This window comes from Lissotriton helveticus, chromosome 5_1 (assembly GCF_964261635.1).
Source record: "Lissotriton helveticus chromosome 5_1, aLisHel1.1, whole genome shotgun sequence".
In the NCBI taxonomy this organism is placed as follows: Eukaryota; Metazoa; Chordata; class Amphibia; order Caudata; family Salamandridae; genus Lissotriton; species Lissotriton helveticus.
Genome location: NC_136065.1, coordinates 1959619362 through 1959646805, shown reverse-complemented (window position 1 = coordinate 1959646805; position 27444 = coordinate 1959619362). Strand labels below are relative to the sequence as shown.

The window sequence follows — 27444 nt, the reverse complement described above, 5'->3', positions numbered from 1 at the left end:
TTTATCGCAATCCTCCAATCCACATGCTGCTATATGATGTTGCCAAGGAATGCCGTAATGTATACCCGGGCCTGATAAGTACCTTCAGCCAAGTTTTCCCAATCATCTTGTGTGACATCTGAAAATGTTTGCCCTGCTTGGCACCACTTCACCATACCCACTCTGCAAGTTCAAGTCCATCCTCCTGAGATCTCGTGGAGCCTGCAATGAGCCTTCCCGTCATCACCGCGATAGAAGCCATATAACAAAGGAAGAAATACGTTATTCGCTGCCCCCTCCACTTGCCGTGCATAACCACGTCACATCCCAACCTAGATGTTACGACACACAACCATATCCCCTTAAGTCCTGCACCAGTTAGTAGTTTCTGGCTTACCATGCGAACGAGACACTTTGTAGAGCCCTGTGGCTGGGACCCCCTAGTAATACCAGCGGTTGCCCTTGTTGCATGAATTAGATGAAACCCATCCAAAGTCCCTCCTGAAATGCGTGGCCCTTGCTCCGGGCACCCCCAGCTGCGGGCAGCACTCCTACCGTGGGGCAATGCCAGCGGGAGACTCTGACATTCCTTATCCCGAGCTAACTCTGTCTTGCATCGCGCTCAGGTGTCCCCTTTGCCCCTACCAACATGAGAATGTATGTGACTTTTCAGCGAGCCGGTCGACTGCTGGCCTTAGATGCTAATGTACCCCAACTGTGGCTCGGCTATATGAGGTGCTATCCCTGTCGGAACTTCAAATTAAACATTGCCATATTTTCCCTACCTCAATTGTAACGGGGTAGAAAGCAGAGTATACTTCTGCGCGTCTGCACCGGCCATGTGACTGGGTCACCGGTTTATCTATTCACCATGCGCCCGCGGGCGTAATATCCATTGTGCGTGTCTGCGTAGGCCTTGTGATCCGACCCCCCGGTTTGACTATCAGCCATGCGCCTACGGTCGCTGCAGAGCGCCTAGATGAGGTGCAGAGGCACTCCCATATTTAGCCAGCCTCGATAGAAAACCCCGAATATACACTGTGTGCGTCTGCGCAGGCCATGTGAGCCGGACCCCGGTTCATATATCAGCCATTATCTATCCGCCATGCGCCCACGGTCACTGCAGAGCACGGGGCACCGGTGCGCTACTCAAGGCATGGGAGGAAGCCCCGACCTGAGATACAAACCCGGGTTTTCAATTCCAAAGCCGGCACCTCTGTCTATTGCGCCACATTGGAAACATATACTACAAACATAGAACAACTGCCTGGTTAAGCCCTGGACAGCAGGATAAATTGAATACCATCAAAATGACATTTGTGGAATCAAGTAAACGTATTATAATCGATTTTGGAAAATGGATACGGCTGATTGATCTTTATCAGCCACTTAAATAGATTATTGTCAAAATATACACTAGTCTGAAGATAAAGCAGTTAGAAGTGTAAAAACCGTTGGTTTTAGGCACACGGAAAAAATTTGCGAAAATATGCCGATTATATCTACAAAGGCCTTCAACTACCCATGTCCCTTAAAGGAAAGTGGGAGGCCGAGTTAATCAGTACTGAGGCGCAGTAAATACCGCTGCACCAACCAAAGGTTTTGTAAACAGTGACATTCGGGTGCTAGCAACAGACTTGGTCCGCGTTGGGCTGACCCCCTGGACCGGTTCCCTCCCAAATCGTGTTGTCCATCCGGCCAATCCGCTACAACCACAAATGCCCTAACCGCCACAAGAGACATCAACATTTAGGGGTCCTAATGTGCCTCCTTCCTGTGCCTTATGCTCTGTTCCGTGACTGGAAAATACGGGACTTAACCAGGAAAGCTAAGCACCTCTGCCTCTCTGATGACGTTGTGCTTGCGTGGGCACGCCTCACGTTCTACCTATTCTACCTTGTCTCCTCCCTGTCCCCTTTCTACCTTGAAGACAGCCATGCTGGCTCCCGCTCGAGATGCCACTAAGGGCGCCACGCCCCTAGGGGCGGGTGGCGCCGCTCAGTTGCTTGCTGCTGAGAACAGTCCCCTGTAAATGTAAATGTACAGGAATTTATATAGCGCAAATCACCGAGCAGTTTCTAAGCGCTTGCTTAGGGAACCCGTCCTGGTATTCCCCTGTGAGATAACCCCGGCAGGGTATCCGCAAGGTGAAAGCCAGGCATCCCGCCGCGAGGGGCCGTTGTGGAGATTAAGCAAGCTATTGCCCAGAGTCGCAGAGTGTGAACCCGTGAATCGAGTAGGCACCGGAGCGAGAATTGTCGAGTCCATGGACATTTTAGGACTCAAGACGCCGCCGAGCCGGGAATTGAACCCTGGTCCCGGGCTGACCTCTGCTTCCAGGTCTGCCTCCTCTAACCAGTGAGCCACACTTCTCCACTGTGTGCTCCTTAATTTATAAACCTCCGGTGGGCTTTTCCAATGAATTTCCTTCACAATGCATGCAGGGACTTGTGGTCTGATTTATGCAAATATCGCCCTCCGGTGGGTCTGGATACATCCACGTTGATTAAGGACTTGTTTAACAACAGCTCTTCGGTGAGCTTACACTTTCCCAATTGTTCCACTGTAATGCCTGCAACAGAAAAAGAACAGTTCACTTTTCTGTGGACGCATGTTAATCTTGTGGACGGTGCAATCCTCCACGGCTTGGAACCGTATATATGTATATATACATATATGCCTGCCAGTTTATTTCCTTATGAATTTATTAGCTATGAAATCCGTTTTTTTTCCTTCCAACTGTGGTCTGGAGACCCTTTAGTACGTCTTCTATGGACGCTTCTAGTCGCAGCTTTTGAGGTCAAGTACATGTGCCCTTAAGGTCTGTTTACTGCGTTGTGATATGGGGGTTTGTTAGATCTGGGGGTCTCTAGTTGGCAATGGTATTCACCTTTGTCCAAATAGGGACCCTTCCTTCTAAGTCAGGATAAGGGAATTACACTCCTTAATAACCCCCGCTTACCCCCTTGGTAGCTTGGCATGAGCAGACAGGCTTATCTCAGAGTTAGTGTGTTAAGCATTTGTGAATATACACAGTAATATAGTGATAACACTACAGATGGACACAACACAGGTTTTATAAAAATTAATATTCTTTATATAGACTTAAACACAAGACCACATACGGCAAAAATCCACAATACTACACTTAATATTACTTAAAAGCTGATTAGAATCTCTTAGTTCAAGTTGATGGTAAATGCGACAAAGTTCTCAACAAAGTACCTGGATGTGTAACACAAAGTGAACAACAGGCTCGAAAAAGGGGAGATGCGTCGGTTCCGTGACCCGGGGGAACAGTTGCGTCCTTCCTCAATGCTTGCACACAGTAGGGGACTCGTCGTGAGCCTTACCGGTGCGGAGGTTATGCGTAGATTCTCGGCCTTTGGGCCCGTTGCGGTGCGCAAGATGGCGCCGCGATGCGATGATACGGTTGCGATGCAAGAAGATGGCGTCCTTGATGCGGCGATGGGATGACGATGCTATGACGCCCTGGCAGCCTTGAGACGACTCTGTACTCTGAAGCCGCGACAAGCCCTGCGACACGCTTCTCGGGTGATGCGATGGCGACTCTCTCTATGGCATCCCGCTTCTCCAGTGATGCGACAGCAGGCAGCTTCGATGAACACACGCTTCCAGGGAGATTCGCCGAAGGCTCGCTTCTCCGGCGTTGCGATGATTTCAGCTGCGGCGGCGACACGCTTCTTCTCGATGCATCGCTCTTCCAGCGCCCAGCGGCACGCAAGTGACTGGAGTCCGAATTCCCAGCAAGGAAATTCAGGAAGGAGCTGGAGGTGAAATCTTTTGTCCCTGAGACTTCAGCAGGAGGCAAGCACAGTTCAAGCCCTTGGAGAATATTCTGTAGAAAGTCCTTACAAAGTTCCTTCTCCTTTTCCTTGGCAATGAAGCAATCACTGCAGGCCAACCCAGCAAACAGCACACTGGCAGAGGGGCAGTACAACTCCTGCAGCTTCCTTGGTTCTTCTCCTTGGCAGAAAGGTTTCTTGTTCCAGAAGTGATCTAATTTCTTGGGATCAGGGTCCCAATATTTATACCCCAAAATCCTTTGTTCTCTGAAGGCAGAGAGGCCTCTGTCTAGTCCAAACCAGTTTCTGAGCACTTTGTTTACATGACTCTCTTCTTCCTTTCACTGTGCAGGGCAGAGAGATCAGACACCCCACAGGAGGTGGAGCCAGCACAGGTGAGGGAAGATACAGCTCTGGAGCACTCTGTTGACATGATTCCTCCTCTCATTTCACAGTGCAGAGCAGAGACATCAGACAAGCCACAGGAGGTGGAGCCAGCATTGTAGACGGAAGGTCCAGCCCTATTCAGGTCCCAGGTGCAACTCCTCCCTCCTATCTAGATGCAGATCTCTCTATTCACCACTGGGCTGCCCCAGCCTGTCTCGTGGAATGCCCCAGCCCTGTCACTCACAAACCCAGACAAGGAATACACAACCCAGCAGAGGCAGGTTCAAATGGTTAGGCAAGCAAATACCTGCTTTCCAAAAGTAGTATTTGCAAACACAGAATATTAAAATAAACTTTACTAAAAGATGTACTATATTATTCAGGCATACTAAATTCAAATTTCTACTGTGTTCCCTGAGTCAGTTAGGATTATAAGAATGTAATAATCTAACTGCCCATTCTGGCCTATGAGAACAGGTAGCCTTCAATAGTGAAAAACGAAAATGGCTGTAATTCACTATTAGAACATGCTACACACATCAGAGCATGTCCTACCTTATACTTACAATGCACCCTGCTCTTGGGCCTACCATAGGGGTGTCTAATATGAAGCAAAGGCTCACTGTTTCAGAGGAACAGCAGAGAGACGCGAGAGAGCAGACGCGAGCAGAACGAGAACGCCGAGACTGTGCACTCCGCTGCACACGCCACCGAGGCCGGAGCTGCTGAGCAGTCCGTTGCGGCTGGAGCCGCTGGGGAGCCTTCGGTGCGGCCATCTATCTTACCCCCGGCGGGGCCGGTGCCGCGGAGCAGTCCGTTGCGGCCAGAGCTGGCATTCAACTTTCGGCCCGGAGGGGTCCCGTTGGCATCCTCTGCTGCAGCCAGGGCTGCTGGGTGACCCTGAGCCCGGCAGGTGCTGCCGGCTGTTCGACGAGCGGCGGGAGAGCGGCTCCTCCGCTCTTGGAACGGCAGAACATCCCTTGGTGCGGTAAGGAGTTGCTGGGCACTCACCTAGCCACCGGAGCCTCCAAGTAGTGTCGGGAGCGGCAGGTCCAGCTGCTGCTAGATACTTCCCGGTGCTGCGGGAAACAGTGGGGACCGTTTCTTCTATGTATTGTGGCCTGAACTATAGGCCATTTCTGCCACTTCTGAAAAATTAATTTTATTAGGACTAGCAAAGGAGGGGAAAGCTCTCCCTTCTTTCTTCTTTTTTTTTTTTCAACTAGAGAGACAGAGGTAAGACAGAGACAGTTATTCACCTCTATCCTCACCCGTCCTCAAATCAATTATTACAGTTATTCAATCAATTATAGCAGAAGGTGTCCCGCTGCATATCTGTACAAACAGCCAATTTGACCTAAATTAATGGTACATGCGGGCCAGTTAAGTCTTTTACTCTTGCACAGTGGGATTTTATCCCAACAGAACTAACTACTGTAAATCCAGCGATTGTTAACTCAAGGCTGTGAGACGTCTAGGCAAGGAGTGAGAGTTTCAAAAGCAGTCCAAGATCCGCTCCCATATTAAACGCCAACTATCTCCAGCACCGTGCGAAAAATACATAATAAGACCATCTCTCGCAGTATGGCATACAAAAAATTGAGAACACGCACAATATATATGAAAAGACTAGGGACCGAGCAAGCGATAAGAAAGAGTGCCGGAAAGATGGTCCCTCCTCAAAATTCTGAATCACCGACTGGAATAACGAAATACTTTTTAAAACAAAACACTAAGGCCCCGGAGCAAACTCAAAATAATCAAACAAAAGAAGAAAAAAACAAAGTAGAACCGGAGGTCACCAACAGCACAGGGCAAGAAGAAATATTAAACAACAAAAGCTCGGATTATCCAAATATCAAAATCTTAACTACAGCACCTGAAAAGTAGACGATCAAAAAAAGCAGGAAAACTCTGATTACGATATCACTTGCCCTCATATAAACCTGAAGGACCTGGTTTTTAATATACCTCACCAAAAGGAGCAATCTAAAATCCAGAATAGCACTCCGTTAAAACAATTTGACCCACAAGATTCTATCTCACAAACCCCAGATTTCCTTTTCTTAAAATCGATTGATCTTTCCCACGAAAAAACACCGGTGTCCAAAGCCCTAGTCACAATAGAAAGAATTTTGGAATCTGTTCTCTCTCATTTAGGGAACATCTTGGAAAACTCTGACCAGATGCTGGACACCCAAATAGGAATGATAAAAACATATGGTTGAGAAAAAAAGGAGGAAACAACATTTAAAATTTCCACAACTTGGAGAAGTCGAAGAAAGTCCATTTGAGGGCAGATTCGCCACAACGCAAGTACTACTACCAACAGTAGTAGATTTTCCGACAAAGGTCGATATGGCCACTCAAACAGGTCGTTGCAAACAAAAAGAAAAAAACGAAAACAATACAAATAACCAAATCTACTCATTAGGAAATCTTTTCAAGGACCCAAAAGAGTCCAATACGAAAATACAGACCATAGCATATTATCCAATCTTCAATAAATTAAAGTCAAAAAGCCCATCAAACGGGTTAAACATGACCAAACAAAAAACAATAGAAACCTCAATAAATATGTCACCAGTCTCCTCTCCCCGGCAAACAGTAAAGAAGAGGAGAACAAGCGTTAACACCCAGAAGCGGACAAAGAAAAGAGAAAACAGAAGGATTGCAAAAGAGAAGGCCCGAAAAACAAGATTCCCAGGAACACTTCCACCTAATCTAAAGACCTCAGAAAAGAAGGAAGGACAAGTAATTAATCACACTATGAAAGAAAGTGATCAGCTTTCGACCTCAAAGACGCAAATGGTAAATTCTTTACCCTTAAATCCCACCACCCCAAGTTTTGTTCCTAGAATCTCAGAAAGTGAATCATGCATACAAAAGGAAATCCAACAACAAGCTCCACCGATTAGGAAGATGTCTATCCAATCGCAGAAAAATTCTACATGCAGAGTGGAATTCACTGATCTATTTCCCTCCGGCGAAGTCCCCCTAAATCGAGACAGAATAATAAATCTGCTGCAAAGGATACAACCATTACGAGCACTAGTAAGTAACGACATCAAACTACTACGTTTTCCAGATAAGACAAAAACAACAATAGCTATAGCCGAATTTTAGTCGCCAATCATCCCTGCAATCATACTTAAAGAAATAGAGACTCTCCACAAATGCGGATTCGATGTGGCCCCAGAAAAAGGGATCAAACAGCAAACATCAGAAACTCTATCAACTAGATACCACCAAGTAGTAGCAACCAACAATGCAATAACAACCTGACAAATTCTCATAAAGTAGCCATCTCAGTCTCAATAACCAACGGAATAAGGCGAAGCTGGACCAAGAATCCTCCGAAGAATGATAAAATACCCACTGATAACACATGGGCATGGATTGCAGAAAATCTCAACTGCAAAAAACAGGGTCACGTAATCAAGCACCCCTTTTAGCAATGGTTTATCCATCTATTCCTGGAACATCGCAGGGAAAACCCAGGAGAAAATAGCAGCAATCACTCAAGAACGTCCAGGGATAGTGGCACTACAAGAAACCTGGGCTACTACAAATTTAGATCATCCTGACTATTTTGTTTACGATATTCCAGCTGAACCGGTTACCCACGGGCATGCAAAAGGATGGATAGCAATTCTTCTATCCGAAGAATACTATTGGTCCCAGGAAATCTTACCCACATACTCTAAGAACTTCCAATGTTTAAAGATCAACCTAGGGGCAGATATGTCCAAAAGCTCAAACAAAATGCTCATTTTTAACGCCTACACACCCCCGGGAGCTAAAATGGATGCACTAGCGTTAAACATTCTAGAGGACATAGAAAAGGTGGTAGAAGAACAGGACTTCCCGCTAATGTTCCTAACAGGCAACTTTAACGGGAACATCTCCAACGATCTTTTGGAAAAACAGGAAAAAATGAACATACCACAATTTCCCTCAGGAAGTAAATCAAATAAGAGAGGGAAAGTCATTCTATCAACACTCACAACCCTGAATGGAGTAATACTAAATGGTAATGTCGAAGGTGATATCCCGGCTTCCTACACAAGAAAGGGTGGCCTTAATGCATCAATTCTCGATTACATGATTTGCAGCTTAGACCTCTTTGGATCTGCCCACCAACTTAACATAAAGTTCGAGAAAGGAAGTGATCATGCAATTCTACAACTAACAACCGGTTTAATATTGAAACAAACATCTCCAGTGCACATAATGGAATTGCAAAGTACAGCACTGGTAAACCCTGCTCAAGGTCGGGTAATGTGGAACTCCAGATCTTTCGACAAAACCATCCAACTAATCGAGAAGCTAAATCTACTAACAACTATCCACTGTACAAATCAAATAACAAACTTTGAGGCAGTGCTTAAGAAACTGGTCCATATGTTACAGGAAAGCGTAAAACAACGATCAATAAAAAAAACAAAGTATTAAAAGATGGAATACTGAACCCAGGACAAAGGAACTAAATTAATTAATCAGGGAACAATTCCTTCACTTCTCTGAGGCAAGAAAACTGGAAATCAAGAAGCTAAAAAACTGTCGTAGAAGACAAAAAATTAAAGAAAAACAAAAGATCCAGGACAGAAAAATGGGTAGATTTACAGATAGCAGCGACACAAAAGGATAAACGTTCCTATTGGACCATAATAGCGCTAGGAATGGGAACAAAAAAACAGCTAAAAGCAAACCCTGTACCACCTTCAGAATGGGAAATATACATAACCAACCTATACAAAACAAATCAAATCTCCAATTGCGACTCATTAATGCAAACTAATGGAGGACAGGAAAAAAGTATACACATCGAGGCTCCATCACCATCTCAAATAGAATACTACATAAAAAAGGCAAGACCATCGGCTGCAATGGGCCCAGACCAAATTCCTATTACGGTCCTAAAAAAAAAAAACCCAAAGGAATGGAGTAAGCTTCTAGCATGCCTTTTTAATCACATATACAGAAAAGGGAAAACACCAAAGTCCTGGAAAGGAAGTATTGTAATTCCAATACACAAGAAAGGCTCCAGGCTGCTCCCATGTAATTATCGCCAGATTGCTCTCATGGACGTAACTGGGAAGATCTTTGCAGCTGCTGTTCTAGACCATCTGGGCTTCTTCTACCGGCTCCATTCCACTTAACCAAGCCGGGTTTATATCCAAACACTCGGTTACAGATAACATGGCAGTACTCCAAACACTATTAGAAAAATATGTGATCAGAAAGTCACAGGCAGTGTATGCAGTCTTTGTAGATTTTACGACCGCCTTCGATAGGGTCGACCGAGACAAACCTTGGAAAAAATTGCAGCAATTGGGAATCCCACAAAATCTTCTTCACCTAATATCATCACTGTACTCTGGGACATGGTGCCAAGTCCAAATGGGGAGAGAGAGAAGGGGCTTACCTGTCCAATACCAACTCCAAATGGCCTGTGTCAAGGGTGCCTTCTAGCTCCCTTATTGTTTTCTTGACATCTGAGCGACCTACCGGAAAACCTTAACCAGGTCAATAACTTTCCACCTAAGATTGCAAATTTTAAAATCCACTGTATGATGTACGCAGATGATGTAGTAATTCTAGACCTGACCCCATTTGGTCTTCAAAGAAATCTGCTTACACTTACCAAATATACTGAAGAAAATCATTTAATCCCAAATGTTACCAAACCAAAAATTGTACCATTTACAGGAAAGAAGAGTCATGTCAAATATAATTGGACATTAGGGCAAAAATCATTGGAAATTGTAAAAGAATATATATATATATATATATATATATATATATATATATATATATATATATCTCGGGAGAATTTTCACTCAGTCCCTGCACAACCTGCCTCACCTTCAAAAAATGGGTCGAAAAGCAGACGTCCATCTGGGGGCCCTCCAAAGATTATATTCCTCCACCGGTCAAAGACACTTCTCTTCTCTGTTACAGGTCTATAGTTCTAAAATCCCTGCCGTTTTATCATATGCAATAGAACATATTCCAATCAACGAATGGAAACAAATCGATATCAAAGAAGGGAAAATCCTCTGGAAACTAACCAGGATGCCGCAAGCTGTGCCGGTTCAAGCTCTTCGGCTAGAACTATCGTTAGTCAGCTCTTTGGCCAGAGGGATTAAAACATAATTAGATGGGCATATAACCTGGTTCATGCTGATCAAGGAACTTTAAGAGCTCTGTTAAAAATTTAAACACTTGAGCCAGATTCTCCGAAGTATGTGTTTTTTAAAAACGAATTCACAGCTTTCAAATTGTCATCTGTTACTCTGGACATGCAACATTGCTCTGAACTCTCAACGTACAAACAGTACGCGGACACAATAGTTTTAAAAAAAACGCAACAATATATTCTTTTTAATTTAAATCATGGAGTTAGGCGAAGCATTATCCTACTACGACTTGGGATACTACCCCTGAAATCACACACAATTAAGTGGTTGCCAAAAGGAAGAGGGTCTAACCTCTGTGACTTATGTAAAGGTGGGGTGCAAGACTTGGAACACGTTCTCTTTGCCTGTCCAAATCCGTCTATTGTTGCTGCCAGGAATAGATACATAACACCGATCAAAACAAAATGTAATATAAATTCTGTCCAGAATTTGATTACCCTTTGCAATGCTCCACCTAATAAATTCGTGTGTATTTACATGTATAACTTTTTAAAATCATTTTTAAAATTATATTAGAAAGATAATTTTAATAGCAAAATTGTAATTTTTATTGTTAAAAATTAGTTGTTCTCGTAAGAGAACTGAATCAAATAAATTATTTCATTTCATTTCATGAAGCAAAGGGAATGTTTAGGGACTGGCAAGTGGGTGCACTTGGCCAAGTCGACATGGTAGTGCTAGACTGCACACAGGCCTTGCAATGGCAGGCCTGAGACACACTTTACAAGCTACTTCTGTGGGTGGCACAACCAGTACTGCAAGCCCACCAGCAGCATTTGATTTACAAGCCCTGGTCACACATGGTGCACTGTACTAGGGGGTGACAGGTAAATCAAATAACCCAATCATGGAATAACCAATTAGTACATACATTTAACATAGGGAGCACTTGCACTGTGGCACTGATTAGGAGTGGCACAGTGCCCAAAGCAATAATCCAGCGAAAACATATAAAAAAAGAGGAGGCAATCCGTCAAAATGGAAGGGAGACTCACGCCAATGATTCAAGGTCTAACAGGGTTCCTTTAGTTTGAACACTTTCCCTTATTATGTTACCTTGTTATATGTTAGTTTGTATGCCCCTTCCTTTCTTCAGTGGTGGACATGGGGTTGTTTTCTCTGTACTGTACTACTACATACAGCTGTATTACCATTCTACAGATTCTCATAATTTCTCTCTTGTGGTGGTGTAAGCATACTCGTACACTCCGCCCCCATTTTTTCCAGGGGGGGATATAGGTGTATATCTGTTTGGATACCTATGAGTATTTCCTAATAATATTTACATCTATATATTTCCATTTATATCTATATTTCACAGGATTTCTTGGAGCTCCTCTCTAGCTCTTTCTTTTAAATATGGCCGCTTCTTGTGGATTGTTATCACAATTGTTTCAACTTTGCTAGATGATCCTTTTTGCAATATTGAGAGATTGCTTAGTGGCATTTCAGAAATTCTGTGTTCACACGACTGTTTTAGTGCTTTAGATTTGATCTATGTTCACTTTTTGGCCTTGCTAGGTCAATTACTGGCATTTCTTCTTGCCATGAATATTTTCTCTTCACACCGTTGGTGTTATCCTGTCTAACCTGTGCTTTGTTTAAGTTGTTGTCACATTATATGCCTGGGCCTGATGCTGTCGGGGTGAAACATTTTTGTTTCTCCTGTTGCATTCCTTGGCCTTGATGGGGCAGGTCAAACGGCATTTGGCTCTCATGGTTTTCGGTGTGTAACTCTTCTGCACCTAGTCCCTTATCTGGTACTTTTGTGACTTAGTTTTCTATGTGCAGGACTTGTGTGACTGAGAGTGATATTTTCCTCAGTCGTTCTTTCTCTCCGGTCTGCGTCTAGATGTCTCTATCAGATGAACGAGTTACTTACCTTCAGTAACGGTGTATCTGGTAGAGACAGGATCTAGCCATGCCCCTCCCATCCTCCTCGCACTGCGAACAGTTTTTCTGTCTTTCATATGCCCTTGACAACGGGATGTCCTCCTTGCAGATATCCTGGTTGTGTTGCAGGTTCACCCTGCTTCATTTCTGGATACCGCATTGTCCAGTACGGTGGTACTCAACGGGCTCGATTCCGATTCGGGAAAAAAAACGTCCGTACGATTTGTATCCGGAGCCCTCTCCGTACGAATCGTACCCGTCCGTCCGAGTCGCGAAGTACGATCCGTATTCCGGGAATCCGTCCGAATCGTCGCGATCCGTACGTATTGCAAGGCTGAAACCGTGAACCGTACGACTCGTTCACATACCGTACGACTCGTACACATGCCGTACGACCCGACGAGTACGATCCGGACCGTGGTATGAGGACGCGATTCGTACGGTCCACGTCAGGTAAGGGTGAGTCGTACGGAAAAGCACACAAACACATACACACCGTACGGTACGTACCCCCCATGATCGCAGGGGTACGCACCGTACCACTGCTATCATGGGGTGTACGAGCCGTACCCCCATTGTACGAAGGGTGTACAAGCCGTACCCCCATTGTACGATGGGTGTACGAGCCGTACCCCCATTGTACGATCGGTGTAAGAGCCGTACCCCCATTGTACGATCGGTGTAAGAGCCGTACCCCCATTGTACGATCGGTGTACGAGCCGTACCCCCATTGTACGATCGGTGTACGAGCCGTACCCCCATTGTACGATCGGTGTACCAGACTGTACCCCCATTGTACGATCGGTGTACGAGCCGTACCCCCATCGTACAATGGGGGTACGGCTCGTACACCCATCGTACAATGGGGCTACGGCTCGTACACCCATCGTACAATGGGGGTACGGCTCGTTCACCCATCGTACAATGGGGGTACGGCTCGTACACCCCATGATCGCAGGGGTACGGTGCGTACCCCTGCGATCATGGGGGTACGCACCGTACCGGGAGGGGGGCGTTCCGTACCTGTCATGGCACGAACTCTGCTTTTACGGCTGTTTTCAGCTCCCGTAGAAAAAGGGTCGTACGGTGCGTACCCGACACGTATCGTACTTGCTGGGTCGTAAAAACCAGCCGCGAACAGTCGTACGGTGTCTTGTACGACTCGTACGGAGTACGGCTCCTGGTACGAATCGTACTTCGTCGTACGTACGGGGGACGTTCCAGGGTACGATTCGTACGGGAAAAACGCTCCGAGCGGCTATTCGGAGCGTTTTTTCCCGAATCGGAATCGACCCCTTAGTGGTTATGTCTCTCTCCTTGGAGGTTTATGAGAACATTGTTGTTCCTGCTTTCTGCCCTGAGTCTTCTTAGGCCTCTTGCATCTTTTGACTGTTTATCTCTCTCTCTCTCTTTTGCATTCAACAGCTACGTGACATATGGTGTATGTGTGGTCTTGGCATACTGTTCCAATAGACTGTTTCTGTGTGTGGCTCCACGTTTTGAGCACGGACAAAAGTCACAAAGAAACTGAGGTCGGCGGAGGAGTTATATGGACTCTGCTGACGTCACATCTGGGGACTATGTCTCTGCGGAGTCGCTTGATGCCCTCTGCCGGCATGCAGACGTGCTGTGGTTAAAAAAGTTTCTGGACCCAGTCTGGTACCTGGAGAAAATTCGAAAGTAAGGAATCTGCAGCTAGAACCTGTCATTACCAGCTACATAATTACCGAAGGTAAGTAACTCGTTCTGCAGGGACATTATAGTTAGGTTGAAATTTTACCCACACACAACCATAGAAATTCACCAGTTACAGTTATACTTATGTTAAGAAACTATAATTAGTGGCCTAAAGTTACTTAATGGCACTAGTTATAGTTTCTTCAGATAAGTAAAACTAGAGGTATAACTATAATTGCTGAATTTCTATGGTTTTGTGTGGGTTGAATGTCAACCTAACTATAACATCCCTCTAACCTTTGTTGTTTTATATGAATTTCTATGTTTTTTTTAACATAAAGTAATTCATAATTATTGTACGTTACCCACCCCCATGCACTTGCAGCCAACTCACCCACATGTATCCAATTCCATGCTGTGCATGGCCTTTGGCGGGGGTGTAGTGTGAGTAGGGGGGTGTTTTTTTTCCAATGCGATTTAGATTGGCGGGTACCCGCAGATTGTTTGTGGGTACCCCGGGATCCTGGATTCGTGCCCCATCCGTTTTTGTGTCCCTCAGGGAGCCCTCCATGAATCCTTTGGGGTCAGGATACCTCCATCCTCACCCCTTATGTTTTTCAACACTTTATTGTTCCCTCCCCATGGCCAAGCAACAAACAAAATGGCAGCTGCTACTTACCGTTCAGGTTGCGGCAGCCAATCATGGCTTTGCTTTCCTCTGGATTCCTTAATACCCGCGAATCTCCCCACGGGAGGCTCAACACCACAGGATTACTATAAAAGTCTTTCTCCAATAACTACTTAAATACTGAATAGATGTACACCAGAAAGGTCTAGATTTTTGCCAAATTTGGTGTAATTCCGTTCTGCAGTTCCAGCTGTACTTGTGTTAAAAAAAATGCAAAATCCATATAGACATTACACGGGGGAAAAGAGTTTTGGGACACCCCTTTTTGGCCCTCTCTTGACCAATCACTCCAAAACTTTCCAAACAGCAGCTAAGGTAAGTGAGACATTTTGTGAGGATTCGTCAAATGGTGCCAAAGTTATTAGCAAATCAAAAAACGCTTCTTCTGTGGGAAAAGTTGGCCCTGACATATATATATATATATATATATATATATATATATATATATATATATATATATATCTGTACTACTATAATAAAGGAAGAACTTTCAGCCTTTGAGGCGGGTAAACTCGGGAACCACAGCACCAATCCACACACCCGATACACCGTTGGAATCGTCAGGGTGTGTAGATGGTTATAGGCTATATAAATGTAAAAAAAAAAAAAACGTTATTTAAAAAATTTACAGTAAAAAAAAGTAGTCCCTCCGAAGTAGGGCCGGCCGCGACGTGCGTGCTCACGTCAGGAGCACGGGGAGGAGCGGCGTCCAGGAGCGCGACGAGGAGCGGCAGACATGGCACGGGGGAGGAGCGGTGACGTGAGGAGCAGCGGACAGGCCAGCGGCGGTGCAAGCAGCGGACAGGCTGGAGGAGCGACGGCTGAGGTAAGGGAGCGGCGGACATGGCGCGGGGGAGGAGCGCTGACGTGAGGAGCAGCGGACAGGCCAGCGGCGGTGCGAGCAGCGGACAGGCAGGAGGAGCGGCGGCTGAGGTAAGGGGACCCATGTCGGGGCAGGCAGGGTACGAGCTGGGCGGGGGACGGGCTGGGCGGGGGCCTGGGCTGCAGGAGAAAAGAGAATGATCCTGTGTTTTTATGGTGAAACAGCAATCATTAACACACCTCTAGGCCAAAAAGATTAGCTATGATGTAAGCTTTCCCAGCCAATGTACACTCTGTAGAACGGATTGGTCAGCTGTACACCTCTGCAAAGAAGAACAGACATATTTAAAGCAGTATATCAGCAGCGGACAGGCGGGAGGAGCGGCGGCTGAGGTAAGGGGACCCATGTCGGGGCAGGCGGGGGTCGGGGCAGGCTGGGGACGGCCGGGCTGCTGGACAATGTCGGGGCGGGCGGGGGTCGGGGAAGCCTGTTGCTCCCGGACAACGTCGGGACGGGCTGCTAGTATATATATATATATATATATATATATATATATATATATATATATATATAGATATATAGATATATATCCATATCCATACTAATATTATAAATAGAGAGCCCAAACCTTTGAGGCGGGTAATCTCAGTAACCACAGCACCAATCACAACACCCAATACAGCGTTGGAAAGGGCAGTTGCAGCAGAAGGACATAGGCTATGCAGACGGCCACCATATCATTTCTTTTTTTTTTATTGTTTAATTGTTTTTATTAACTTTTCAAGAAACAGTGGTGTTCATCACAACCATACAGTGCAAGACATACAATTGTACCGTAGGACACCATATACATTTAAAAGGTAAAAGTACCGTGCCAGCTAAGTAGTCCCTTGTGGGCGTGTCTGCGTTGTGCTGTGGGCGTGGGCTGGGGACGTGACTAATGCTGGGGCGTGTGGTACGGCCATCACATCGTGGGTTGGGGGCGTGACAAACGCTGGGGGGCATGTGTCCCCCCTTCATGCCATGTGAGTCGTACATACAAGCGCCAATTACGTTGCTGCGCAGCATCAAGGGGCACGCTGGGGGCGTGTGTCCGGCCTTCATGCCATGTGAACGCAATTGCGCCGCATCAAGGGGCACGTTGGGGGCGTGAGAAATGCTGGGGGCGTGTGCTACGTTCCGCCCTTCATGCCATGTGGGTCGTACATTAATCAGAAGATCGTCTGCTGTGGCCGTGTGCTGAGGGCATGACAAACGCGTTCAGCTGGAGGCCTGGTATGTAACATTACTGCAGCCTCTCCGGCGCGCTGTTACTGAACTCTCTCATTCAACGAAATTTGACGCGCCTGCTACCATCAACCAGGGCTCTAGCCTGGCTCAGGCAGCGGATCAGTACACTAATTACACGTGCCTGATAACATCAGCCAGGCCTGCATCTGGGCCTCAAGCGGGGGAACACACGCCTGCTAACATCAAACAGGCCTGCATCTGGGCCTCAAGCGGGGGAACACGCAAATGAGCGTGTCTGCTGGGACAATTTCTGTAGCCTCTCCTACTCGCTGTCACTGAACTCTCTCATTAAACGGATTTACCCGCGGCTGATAACTCTCTCATTCAACGACATTACACGCGCCTGCTAACATCAACCAGGGATGTAGCCGGGCTCAGGCGGCGGATCCCTACACCAATTACACAAGCCTGCTAACATCAACCAGGGCTGCAGCTGGCCCTTCTCCGTCCCTATTCTAATGAAACAAAAATTTTTGTCTACCATGAGATTTTAAAATAAATTGCCCTTGCCAAATACACACATTACACACATTCTATTTCATACCCGGACAACGTCGGGACGGGCTGCTAGTAGATATATATATATATATATATATATATATATATATATATATATATATTGCATATTACAATGCATATGGGACCTGGAGAGTGTTTTTTAATTAGGCCAACTTTCTCAACAATGAACACATGGCATAGAACACTTCTAATCTAAAATAGACTAATTTAAGAAAAACAAATAAATGTACCCACACATAGTTTAAAACAACCAACACCACTCTCACTCAAGAAAGTCAGGATGAGCTAACTAGAATACCCCAAGCTGAAGGACATGAACTTAGTCCCACAAACACTTATGACGAGGAGACCTACACCCTGATAAATATGGATTATAGAACCATAAGGCGACTTACAAATATGAACATCTGAGGAACCTATAATCATATTCACTACCACTTCTGCTACTGTTTCTGTCACACAAGGACATTCTGGACATGAGTCTGGAGCACCCCGAAATACACAGGAGAATATTTGACCCTTACCTCACGATTTCCACAAACTGGAGAGTGCTATTCTGTCTAAAAGAAACAGTAGAGAGCGATATGTGATCTACTGAGTATAGATACTGTTTTGCAGAAACCAATTTATTCTGGATTTCAAAACTTGGCAAACAGTTTCTTAGGCATGGCAGATGCTGCCCATGGTCTATGCCAAACCTTTACTAAAGATATTTACACACAGAGAAGGAGGCAACACAAAACTGATACTTGCATTAAAACATAGTCTATCTCTATGGGGCGATTAGGTACTAGAACTACATCAGTGTGTTGCAGATCATTACTTTTTAAAGCACAATTAAGTTTCAGAATACTAAGATAAATAGGAGCTTACAGAAATATAGCTAAAATTCGCTATTAAGGACTCGCAAAACGCTTGCTTAATACATATGCCCCTATATCTAAAAATTATTCACATATTGTGAATCCTTTAAAACAGGCCAAATAGCACTTGCAAAATATCAATGAATGGGAAGACATTTGAGTACCAATTAGGTATTCGCAAATTGTGAATGCAATTTCAAGGGTGGCAAGGGTGTCAAAAGGACACCTTGTTGCACCCCTGAAAGGGCATGTATGTGCGCCACATGGCACTTTGAAGAAGTGCATTTTTCAAGGAAATCCCACTTGAACTTGGTGGTAATTTGCTATTTCTAAATGCAAAATCACACAACGTGGTGCTTCCTGAATTGCATTTAAGGAATCGCAATAGGATTCCCTATATTAGAGTTTGAACACCTGTTGGCGACCGATTTACAAATTTGTTATATCCTATGTTTTCATATCTTTTGTTTTCATGATTATGTTGTATGTAACCTGTTCATCTTTAGACTGTCTTCATCCAAGTGCTTGGGTTGCTAGGTAATTGTAGAATGTTGAGCTTCTGATCTTCAGTTGAAGACTGGAGCTTGATGGAAGAACATTCTGACAGATCTAGTGCTGTACTTGAGATTCAAGAATAAACTTCATTATGAGTTTAATCTACTAGTATGTGATCTTTTGGATACAACAAAATTGCTAAAAATTTGCACCTCAGGGTCAATAAGTTTACAGTAGAGCAGAGATTCGCTAACACTTTATATATCTGACCCAGTTTGTGATACGACACCTCTAAGTACTTCTGATTTAGCAAATCTGAATTTGTGACTCACAAAAAAAGGTATATTAGAAATCAGTAACTAACTTGTGCATCAGATGCTCTGTAGAACTTAAATGTGCATAATCAAAATAACTTGTTATGAAGATAATTATATTGCACTTTAACTATAGAGCTAAAAATGTACTAACGGAAACAATATACTTATATATGGACTTTATGCATCCGAAGTCAAATGTTCCCTATTTTTTTTTGTTTCACTAAATGAATTGTCTGTATTCCGGGAGATAGTGATTCCACGTGAATGGCTCCTGGAGAACAATGCCCGACTTCTAATTCTGAGTGGCAACAGTATCTGCTTTACTTTCATGGCCAGCAAAGCCGTGAATGGGAGGTCCGTGGAACTGGCTAGGCTTGTTGTCTTCCTTGCTCTGGTAAGTAGTGTGTGCTTAACTAACAGATTTTTCCTGCACCGTTAAATATATGCTCATTTTGTTTAATTCCATTGTCATTCAGATTCTTTACTCCAGTGGTCTTTTGACACAATTTTGATGATTCTTACTCTTCTCCAGAAAAATATTTGTGTGTTGTCTTGATGTTGACGGATGGTTTAATAATAGAATAAGACCATGTATAATAAAATGGCAGGACGAGACTTCATCAAACAAGCATTTACAAAGTCAAAAGGTCTTTCTTAGCATTGGCCACATGGAAAAGAAAAGAAAAGGCTCAATAACATGGCTGCTCCTTGTGGGCGTTTCATCCCTTGGAACGTGCATGCACCATCACACAAGCGCATAGAGGTGTCACCATGCATGTGTTTGCTTTTGTAAGTACCTGGGAGCCATGTTTTGTTCATTTACCTATCCGAGGTGGATTGGTAAATAAAAATAAAAATGAATTTGGAGTAGCACAAATAAATGCACTTTTTTGTAAGTCAAAGGGGTCAGCAGCAATTTGCTGCCTGACCCTCTAAAAAGTGGTGAGGGTAACAGAGGAGCCAGCGGGGAAGCAAGAAAATGAAAATAAAGTTGAGATAGACAGGCGAGAACAAACGCAAGAAGAGGAAGGCAAGTTAACACAAGCCAACAAATAAGTTACAAGCACATGAGAATGACAGTAAAGCTAACCAGTTATAGTCGGTGGGACTGATAAACACACAATAGGTCTTTCGCAACCAGATGGCTTGTACTCTCTGGTAATGGAGATTGAAAAATCATCAGCAATCCCATCCGTTTGCTTCTGCGGTCCCACTTCCCATTAAGCATGCTTTTCGCTTTAGAATATCTACGCGTAGTCCATTTGATAACGAATACCAGTGGAGAAGTGTGGCTCAGGGGTTAGAGGCAGCAGACCCGGAAGCTGAGATCGGTCCTGGACCAGGGTTCAATTCCCCGCCTCGGCGGGTCTTGGGCTAAAAATACCACGGACTCGATAATTCTCGCCCCGGTGCCTCCTCGACTCACGGGTTCATACTCTGCGACTCTGGGCAATAGCTTGCTTAATCTCCACAACGGCCCCTCGCGGCGGGATGCCTAACTTTCACCTTGTGGATACCCTGCTATCTCACAGGGGAATACCAGGACGGGTACCCTAAGCAAGCGCCGGGAAACCCACTGCGGGTAGCTGTGCGCTGTATAAGCTCAACTACATTTACATTTTGGACACCCCTAGTCAATTCATGATAGCTCTTTATGGGACCAATATTAAAGGGGTGGGGAACTGGTATAAGTTGCTACAGGTAGGGACAGGCTTCCGTGATAGAGACTCATCTGGACAAAATAATTCGGGAGACCGGGTGTAGGTTGAATACGAAGAAATGGGAATCTATATGCCTCTAGGAAGTAAATCCTTGCGTGCGGCAAATTTTAAAAGGATGGCCTTCCTTTCGCGATGGCTATCTTATATAACTCCGGCCGCTTTAAATAAAAGATTTCCAGGTGTAGAAAATAGGTGCTTTCGTTGCCAAATAGATGGGGAGGGCGGGTGGCATCATATTATTTTTTTGCATGTTCAGGACTCAGGCCTTTTTCAGAAGAAGTTTTTTCAGATATTGGGCAAGCAATCGGCAAGAGTATTTCGCTCGAGGACGAAGCTGTATTGTTCGGTACCAGTCGAAATGAAAAGATACTACCCGACCCGAAAAGGCCTTCCTTTTTATTTCATGTATGTTCGCTCGCTCCCTAATTTTACAAAATTGGCAATCTAGGGAAATACCTTCTCATCTAAAGTGGTTCAATAATATGAAAATAACTCAAAAATTTGAGGAAGCTTACGCTAGGTGGGTTGGAGCTACTAGGAAATTTGAAAAGAATTGGAAGTTTTTTAATGTACTGATGGAATTTAAAGAGAGATCATAGTGCCAGGGATGGCTAATTAATGTAGCAGCTTTTTGGCAAATTGCACTAGCACTTTTTTCTTTTTGCACTTTAAATAGCATTCGCACTTTTTCTGGCACTTTATAGAATGCATTTTGCACTTCAGTCCAGTATGCAAGAAACCGCCACTGCTTCCAAATATAAACATATTGTATCTATGTTGGTTTTTAGGCGATAAGATGGCACTATCACTTTATCTATATTGCAACGTAGAAGTATTGGGAATGTTCTCTTATTGCTACTGTGTCCCAGGACAAAGTTGCATTGGTTTTTCTTTTTTTGGGGGGAATGAAAACATAATCAGCTGCTTTAGTTTTAGCTCCTTGTCTTTTTTCATTATGTATTTTTTGGTTGTCAATCTAATTTTGTAACTGGCTTTAATGTTAATATCAGTGAAAATCTGTTTTAGTACATCATGTATTTTTATGAACCTAATGTTCTGCTCAATAAAAATAAAAAATAAAAATAAAAAAACATGCTTTTCGCTTGAATCACTGGCAACAACCACACCATTAACATATTTCATTACATTTTTCTTTCACTTCAGGGAGACCAACAGAATAACTATCTCCCAAAGGAATAACATGCGCACTTGCGTCTATTTTGCGAATGGAATGCTCAAGAAAGCATTCGTAAAGCAAGAACACAGAATACTTTGTAGGTAGACTTTACTTTGGAAACCAATTTTGAGAAAGCAGCTTTTACAAAAAATCATTGATTTCAATACAAATGGGCACCTACATGTTCCAAAACATCCCTATCATCTGCTGCAGACATCCAATACCTCAATCATTACTTGTAACTCATCCAGACCTGAATGTCTAACATCTACTTGAAACTCAATCTGACCAATACAGAATTCCTGTTATTTGCCAAGAACAAAAAGCAAAAACCTATCCAACATGGCTGAATGACATGGACATTGTTAGACGGACCGGGAGGGTCGGCCGAGGATAAGGGGAGAGGTCTCCGGGGAGAGCCGTCTCCAGTGAATCGTACAGACAAGTAACTCCCCCCCCACAGACGGACACCACACAATGATAAAGTTCAACGATACTTTATAGGTAATTCTTCAAGTACGGTAGAATGGTACAAGGAGGTCTGGACTCAGGGGTCCCCTCTATTCTGGTCTCTGTTTGGGAAAAGGGTAGCGGGACAGTCTTGTTACCAAAGAGATGGAAATAGCTCTCAATCCTCGAGCTCGGTGGTGTAGATGAACGGGCCGCGGCGGAGCCAGCAGGTCCCGTGATGGATGAAGGAAGACGACGGTCCGCGGCAGAGCCAGCAGGTCCCGATGAAGGTGGTGGTTACAAACGGTCCGCGGCCACGCCAGCAGGTCCCGACGACGATGAAGGATAGGGTGGTTCCCAAAGCCGCGGCAGCGCCAGCAGGCAAGACGAAGGTGCACAAGACAGAGCTACGGCAGCGCCAGTAGTCCGTCAAGGATGAGTTCTTCTTTGCGTCTCTCGACTCCAAGATACAACTCCCGTCCGGCTCTGGAGCTGCCCCAGTTATAGGGCTGGTGTGCTTTGATGTCCGGACCCTCGCACTTGGAGGTCGGGAGGTCCGGGATGAGGGGGTTCAGACACCCAGCAGGGGGGTGGAGCCAGCGCCCGGGGAGGCGATGGGCGAGCGGTACTTGGCGGGGGGGAGCCATCGACACCTCTTGCTCCCATTGACTGACCAAGTAGCCCGCTCACCTCCTGGGTGGATGTTGGTGCCGGAATGTCTGAGGCCTGGCCGGGCCCAGGGTTGAGGTCGATCGGGGGCCAGGCGGCCTCGTGGTGGAGGGTCCAAGATGGCGCCCAGGATGGGCGCGCAGGCCGGTAGTGGGTCGGCCTACGCGGTCAACAGGTTCGAGTGTAGGGGTCCCTGCGGGGACGGTGGACGTGTAATGGTGGTGTGTGGTACTTGCGTGGCTGGTTCGGGCCTGGTTGGGCCGGGGGAGAGCGGCCCTTCATGTGGCCTGTCCAACATGCGTCCCCCCCAGCTGAAGGCGGGGAGAGTTACCCATTCTCTTGGGGACTCTTTTCGTCGAGGCGGAAGAACCGGGACAGGCCATCTGCGTTGGCGTGATCTGGCCCAGGCCGATGTTCAACTGTGAAGTCCATCCCTTGTAGGGAGATGGACCAGCGTAGTAACTTCGGGTTTTCCCCCCGCATCTGCATCAGCCACTGCAGGGGTCGGTGGTCGGTCTGTACCCGAAAGGGTGTGCCAAAAAGGTAGGGCCGGAGCTTCTTGAGGGCCCATACCACTGCAAAGGCCTCCCTCTCTATGGTGCTCCAGCGTTGTTCCCGTGGTAGGAGGCGCCGGCTGATGAAGGCCACCGGCTGATCACGGCCTTCGGTGTTCACTTGAGACAGGACTGCCCCAATGCCATGGTCGGAGGCATCCGTCTGGACGATGAACTCCCGGCTGTAGTCGGGGGCCTGGAGCACAGGGGCGGAGCACATGGCGGCTTTCAATTGTTCAAATGCAGCTTGACACTCTGGGGTCCAGTTGACTTTCTGGGGCTGATTTTTTGACGTGAGCTCTGTGAGGGGCCTCACGATAGTACCATAGTCTTTCACGAACCTTCGGTAATAGCCCGTGAGGCCCAGGAAGGCCCGTACCTCGGTCTGGGTAATGGGGGGCTGCCAGGACTGGATGGCGGCAATTTTTAGCTGCAGAGGGGCCACCAGGCCGCTTCCCACCTGGTGCCCGAGGTAGGTTACAGACCCTTGCCCAATTTGACATTTGCTGGCCTTGATCGTGAGGCCAGCTTGCTGAAGGGCGTGCAGCACTGCTCGGAGGTGGCGGAGGTGCTCGGACCACTGGTTGCTGTATACAGCGATGTCGTCTAGGTAGGCGGCGCTGAATCCTTCGAGCCCCGCCAGGACCTGATTGACGAGTCGTTGGAATGTTGCTGGGGCATTCTTCATGCCGAAGGGCATGACTGTGAAATGGAAATGGCCATCGGGAGTGGAGAAGGCAGAACGTTCTTGTGCCCGGGGTGTGAGGCCGATTTGCCAGTAGCCCGCCGTTAGGTCGAAGATACTGAGGTAGCGGGCAGCTCCCATGCGGTCGATTAGTTCATCTGCCCGGGGGATGGGATGTGCGTCTGTCCTGGTGACCGCATTCAAGCCCCGGTAGTCGACGCAGAACCGGAGTTCTGGTGTGGTGCCGGGGGCAGCTGCTTTGGGGACCAGTACTACAGGGCTGGCCCAGGGGCTGTCTGAGGGCTCGATGACCCCGAGCGTGAGCATTTTGGCTACTTCCTCCTGGATGCAGGCCCGTACCCGATCTGGCACGCGGTAGGCCCGGTGGCGGATAGGGGGGCTGTCCCCCGTGTCCACATCGTGCGTACACCAGGAAGTGACACCTGGGGTGAGGGAGAACAGGCTGGCGAATTGTGACAGGAGAACTTGGCACTCCTGGCGTTGCTCTCGGGTGAGGGCCTCTGAGAGTCGGACCCCCTCTACGGAACCATCTTTCTCCCGTGTTCGTAGGAGGTCCGGGAGGGGCTCGGAGTCCTCTTCAGCCCCATTGTCTGTGGCCATCAGGAGGCTGAGTTCTGTCCGTACAAAGTGCGGTTTCAGTCTGTTAGCGTGGAGGACCCGGAGGGGGTTCCGGGAAGATTCCAAGTCGATGAGATAGGTAGCCGGACCCTTGCGCTCGACCACTTTGAAGGGCCCGGTCCACTTGTCTTGTAGGGCGCAGGGTTCGGTGGGGGACATTACCCATACCTGTTGCCCAGGTTCAAATTCGATGGAGGAGGCATTCCGGTCATACCACCTTTTCATGTCCTCTTGACTGGCCACTAGGTTGGCTTTTGCTAGTTCTCGGAATCGCCGGGTCTGGTTGCGGAGTGTTAGGAGGTAGCGGAAAACATCTGGTGGGTTCTTTAGAGGGGGCATCTCCCAGCCTTCCTTAACTAGGCTGAGCGGCCCGCGCACGGGGTGTCCATATAGCAGTTCAAATGGGCTGAAGCCCAGGGACTTCTGGGGAACCTCTCGATATGCGAAGAGGAGGCACGGCAGCAGCACATCCCACTGGCGACGGAGGGGCTCTTCCAACCCCCCGATCATCCCTTTGAGCGTGCGGTTGAACCGCTCAACGAGGCCGTTTCCTTGAGGGTGATAGGGGGTCGTGAACCGGTAGGTAACCCCGCACTGTTGCCAGAGAGATTTCATATATTTCGAAATAAAGTTCGTGCCCCTGTCACTGACGACCTCCCGGGGGAAGCCCACCCGGGAGAAGATCCCCATCAGAGCCCGGCCGACTACCGGGGCTGTCACAGTCCGCAGGGGAACAGCCTCCGGGTAGCGGGTGGCGTGGTCCACTAGCACCAGGATGAATCGATGGCCTTGTTTTGTGCGCGGGTCCAGGGGCCCTACAATATCGATTCCGACCCTCTCGAACGGGGTGGTGACCACGGGAAACGGTTGCAGGGGGGCTTTCAGTTTGCGGCCGCTCTTCCCACTGGCTTGGCACGTGGGGCAAGATCGGCAATGCTGGTGTACATTGTCCCTCATTTTGGGCCAGAAGAAGTGGGTCACCAGGCGGCTATAGGTTTTGTCTTGACCCAAGTGTCCTGCCAGGGGGACATCGTGGGCCAGGTTTAGCAGAAAGTCTTTAAAACGGAGGGGTACCACTAGGACTCGGCTGGCCCCCAGCTCCGCGATTCTTTGCTCACTGTACAGCAGATCATTGTCCCAGTAGACCCAGTGAGTTCCGGAGGTATCCCCTGCGCTTTGGGCTAGCGCTTGCTGGCGGAGTCCCTCGAGGGAGGGACAGGTCTTTTGTTCTTGGCGAAATTGTTCTTGCGTGGGCCCCCCCTCTTGAGGCCACTGGTCGAGGTTAGCGAGGTCTGGAGGTTGAGCTGGTTCGGGGGGGGACGTCACGGTCGGTGGTTTCGGCGGGGGCGACCGGAGGCGGTGGCGCCGGCCATTCGAGTTCCTCTGGGCGGGTGTTGGCACGGGCGGTCATGGACCGGGTGGTGACGCACGCCCAGTCCGGGACGCCCAGCATCCCCAGGTGCTCTTTTCGTTCGACTGCTGCCCATGGAGAGCTTTCCAGGTCATTACCCAGGAGGCAGTCTACGGGGGCATCATCTCGGACCGTCACCTTCAACATGCCGGAGACCCCTCCCCATTCGAAGGGGACGCAGGCCATCCGACACAGGCTTTCTGAGTTATCGGCTGAACGTACAGGGCAGAGAATGTTTGGTAAGTATTGTTCGGGGGTCACCAGGTGACAGCGGACGGCTGTTACACTGGCCCCAGTGTCACGAAGGGCTTCAGCCCGGCGTCCATTGATGCCCACCCATTGGCTGTACTTCTGGGTATTAGCGGGTAGGGGGACCCGCGGGACCATGTCTCTCCCCCCTAGGCAGGCGAGAGCCATGGCGGCTGGCTCCCATTCTTGGTGGTCCTGTTCATATTCTTCTTGTTCCTCTGAGATCTGTTCCTCCCCCAGAGCAGCAGCGGCTACTTGGCGGGGTCTTGGGCTCTGGTACTGGGGGCAGTTTGGGTCGTTTGCATAGTGTCCGACTCGTTGGCATCGATGGCAGGTAACATTGGCTCGATGTCCCGGTCGCGCTGGGGTGCTGCCCCGGTTGGCCGGGGGGGTGGGGCTGGTAGTGAGGGTGACCGGAGCGTTGCTTCTTCCGCGTCCTTGGCCTCCACCTCCTCGGGGACGGTGCTGACCATTGTTGTTCCGGTTCTGTTCGGAGGACCCATTTCGACTCACTCTGGTGATCTCCCACCGGTCTGCTTCAGCTGCGAGCTGCCGGGGATCCGTTAACTTGCTGTCGAGGAGGTGCTGACGAAGTTCAATGAAGCAATTATTCGACAGATGCTCCCATACCATAAGATTGAACAGTTGTTCGTAGGTTGTGACCCTGTTTCCTTTGATCCAGCCCTCGAAGGCTCGGCTAAAGTAATTGACATAGTCCACCCAAGTTGTACCTGGGATGCGGGTGCAGTCTCGGAACCTCTGACGGTACATCTCGGGTGTGAGGCCATAGCGGGTGAGGAGTGCAGCTTTCATATGGTCATAGGAGGTCATCTGGTGGTCCGGGAGTTGCAGCAGGGCGTCGCGGCCCTCATTGAGGAATCTCCCCCACAGACCGGCCCCCCAATCGCTTTTATCGATCCGGTGTGCAGTCATAGCGATTTCATAGGCC

The 27444-nt window shown here is 47.4% G+C and overlaps 1 protein-coding gene across 9 annotated transcripts in view; it reads left to right on the top strand.

Annotated features, from left to right (window-relative positions):
- FBXO47 (F-box protein 47) overlaps positions 1-27444 on the top strand; it is a 1641665-nt gene that overhangs the window by 1195063 nt on the left and 419158 nt on the right. For all 9 annotated transcript variants that reach the window (XM_078645633.1, XM_078645631.1, XM_078645626.1 and 6 more), the window contains one exon: positions 19192-19334. In XM_078645633.1, coding sequence (XP_078501759.1) covers positions 19192-19334 — 143 coding nt within the window. The remainder of the gene's footprint in view (positions 1-19191; positions 19335-27444) is intronic.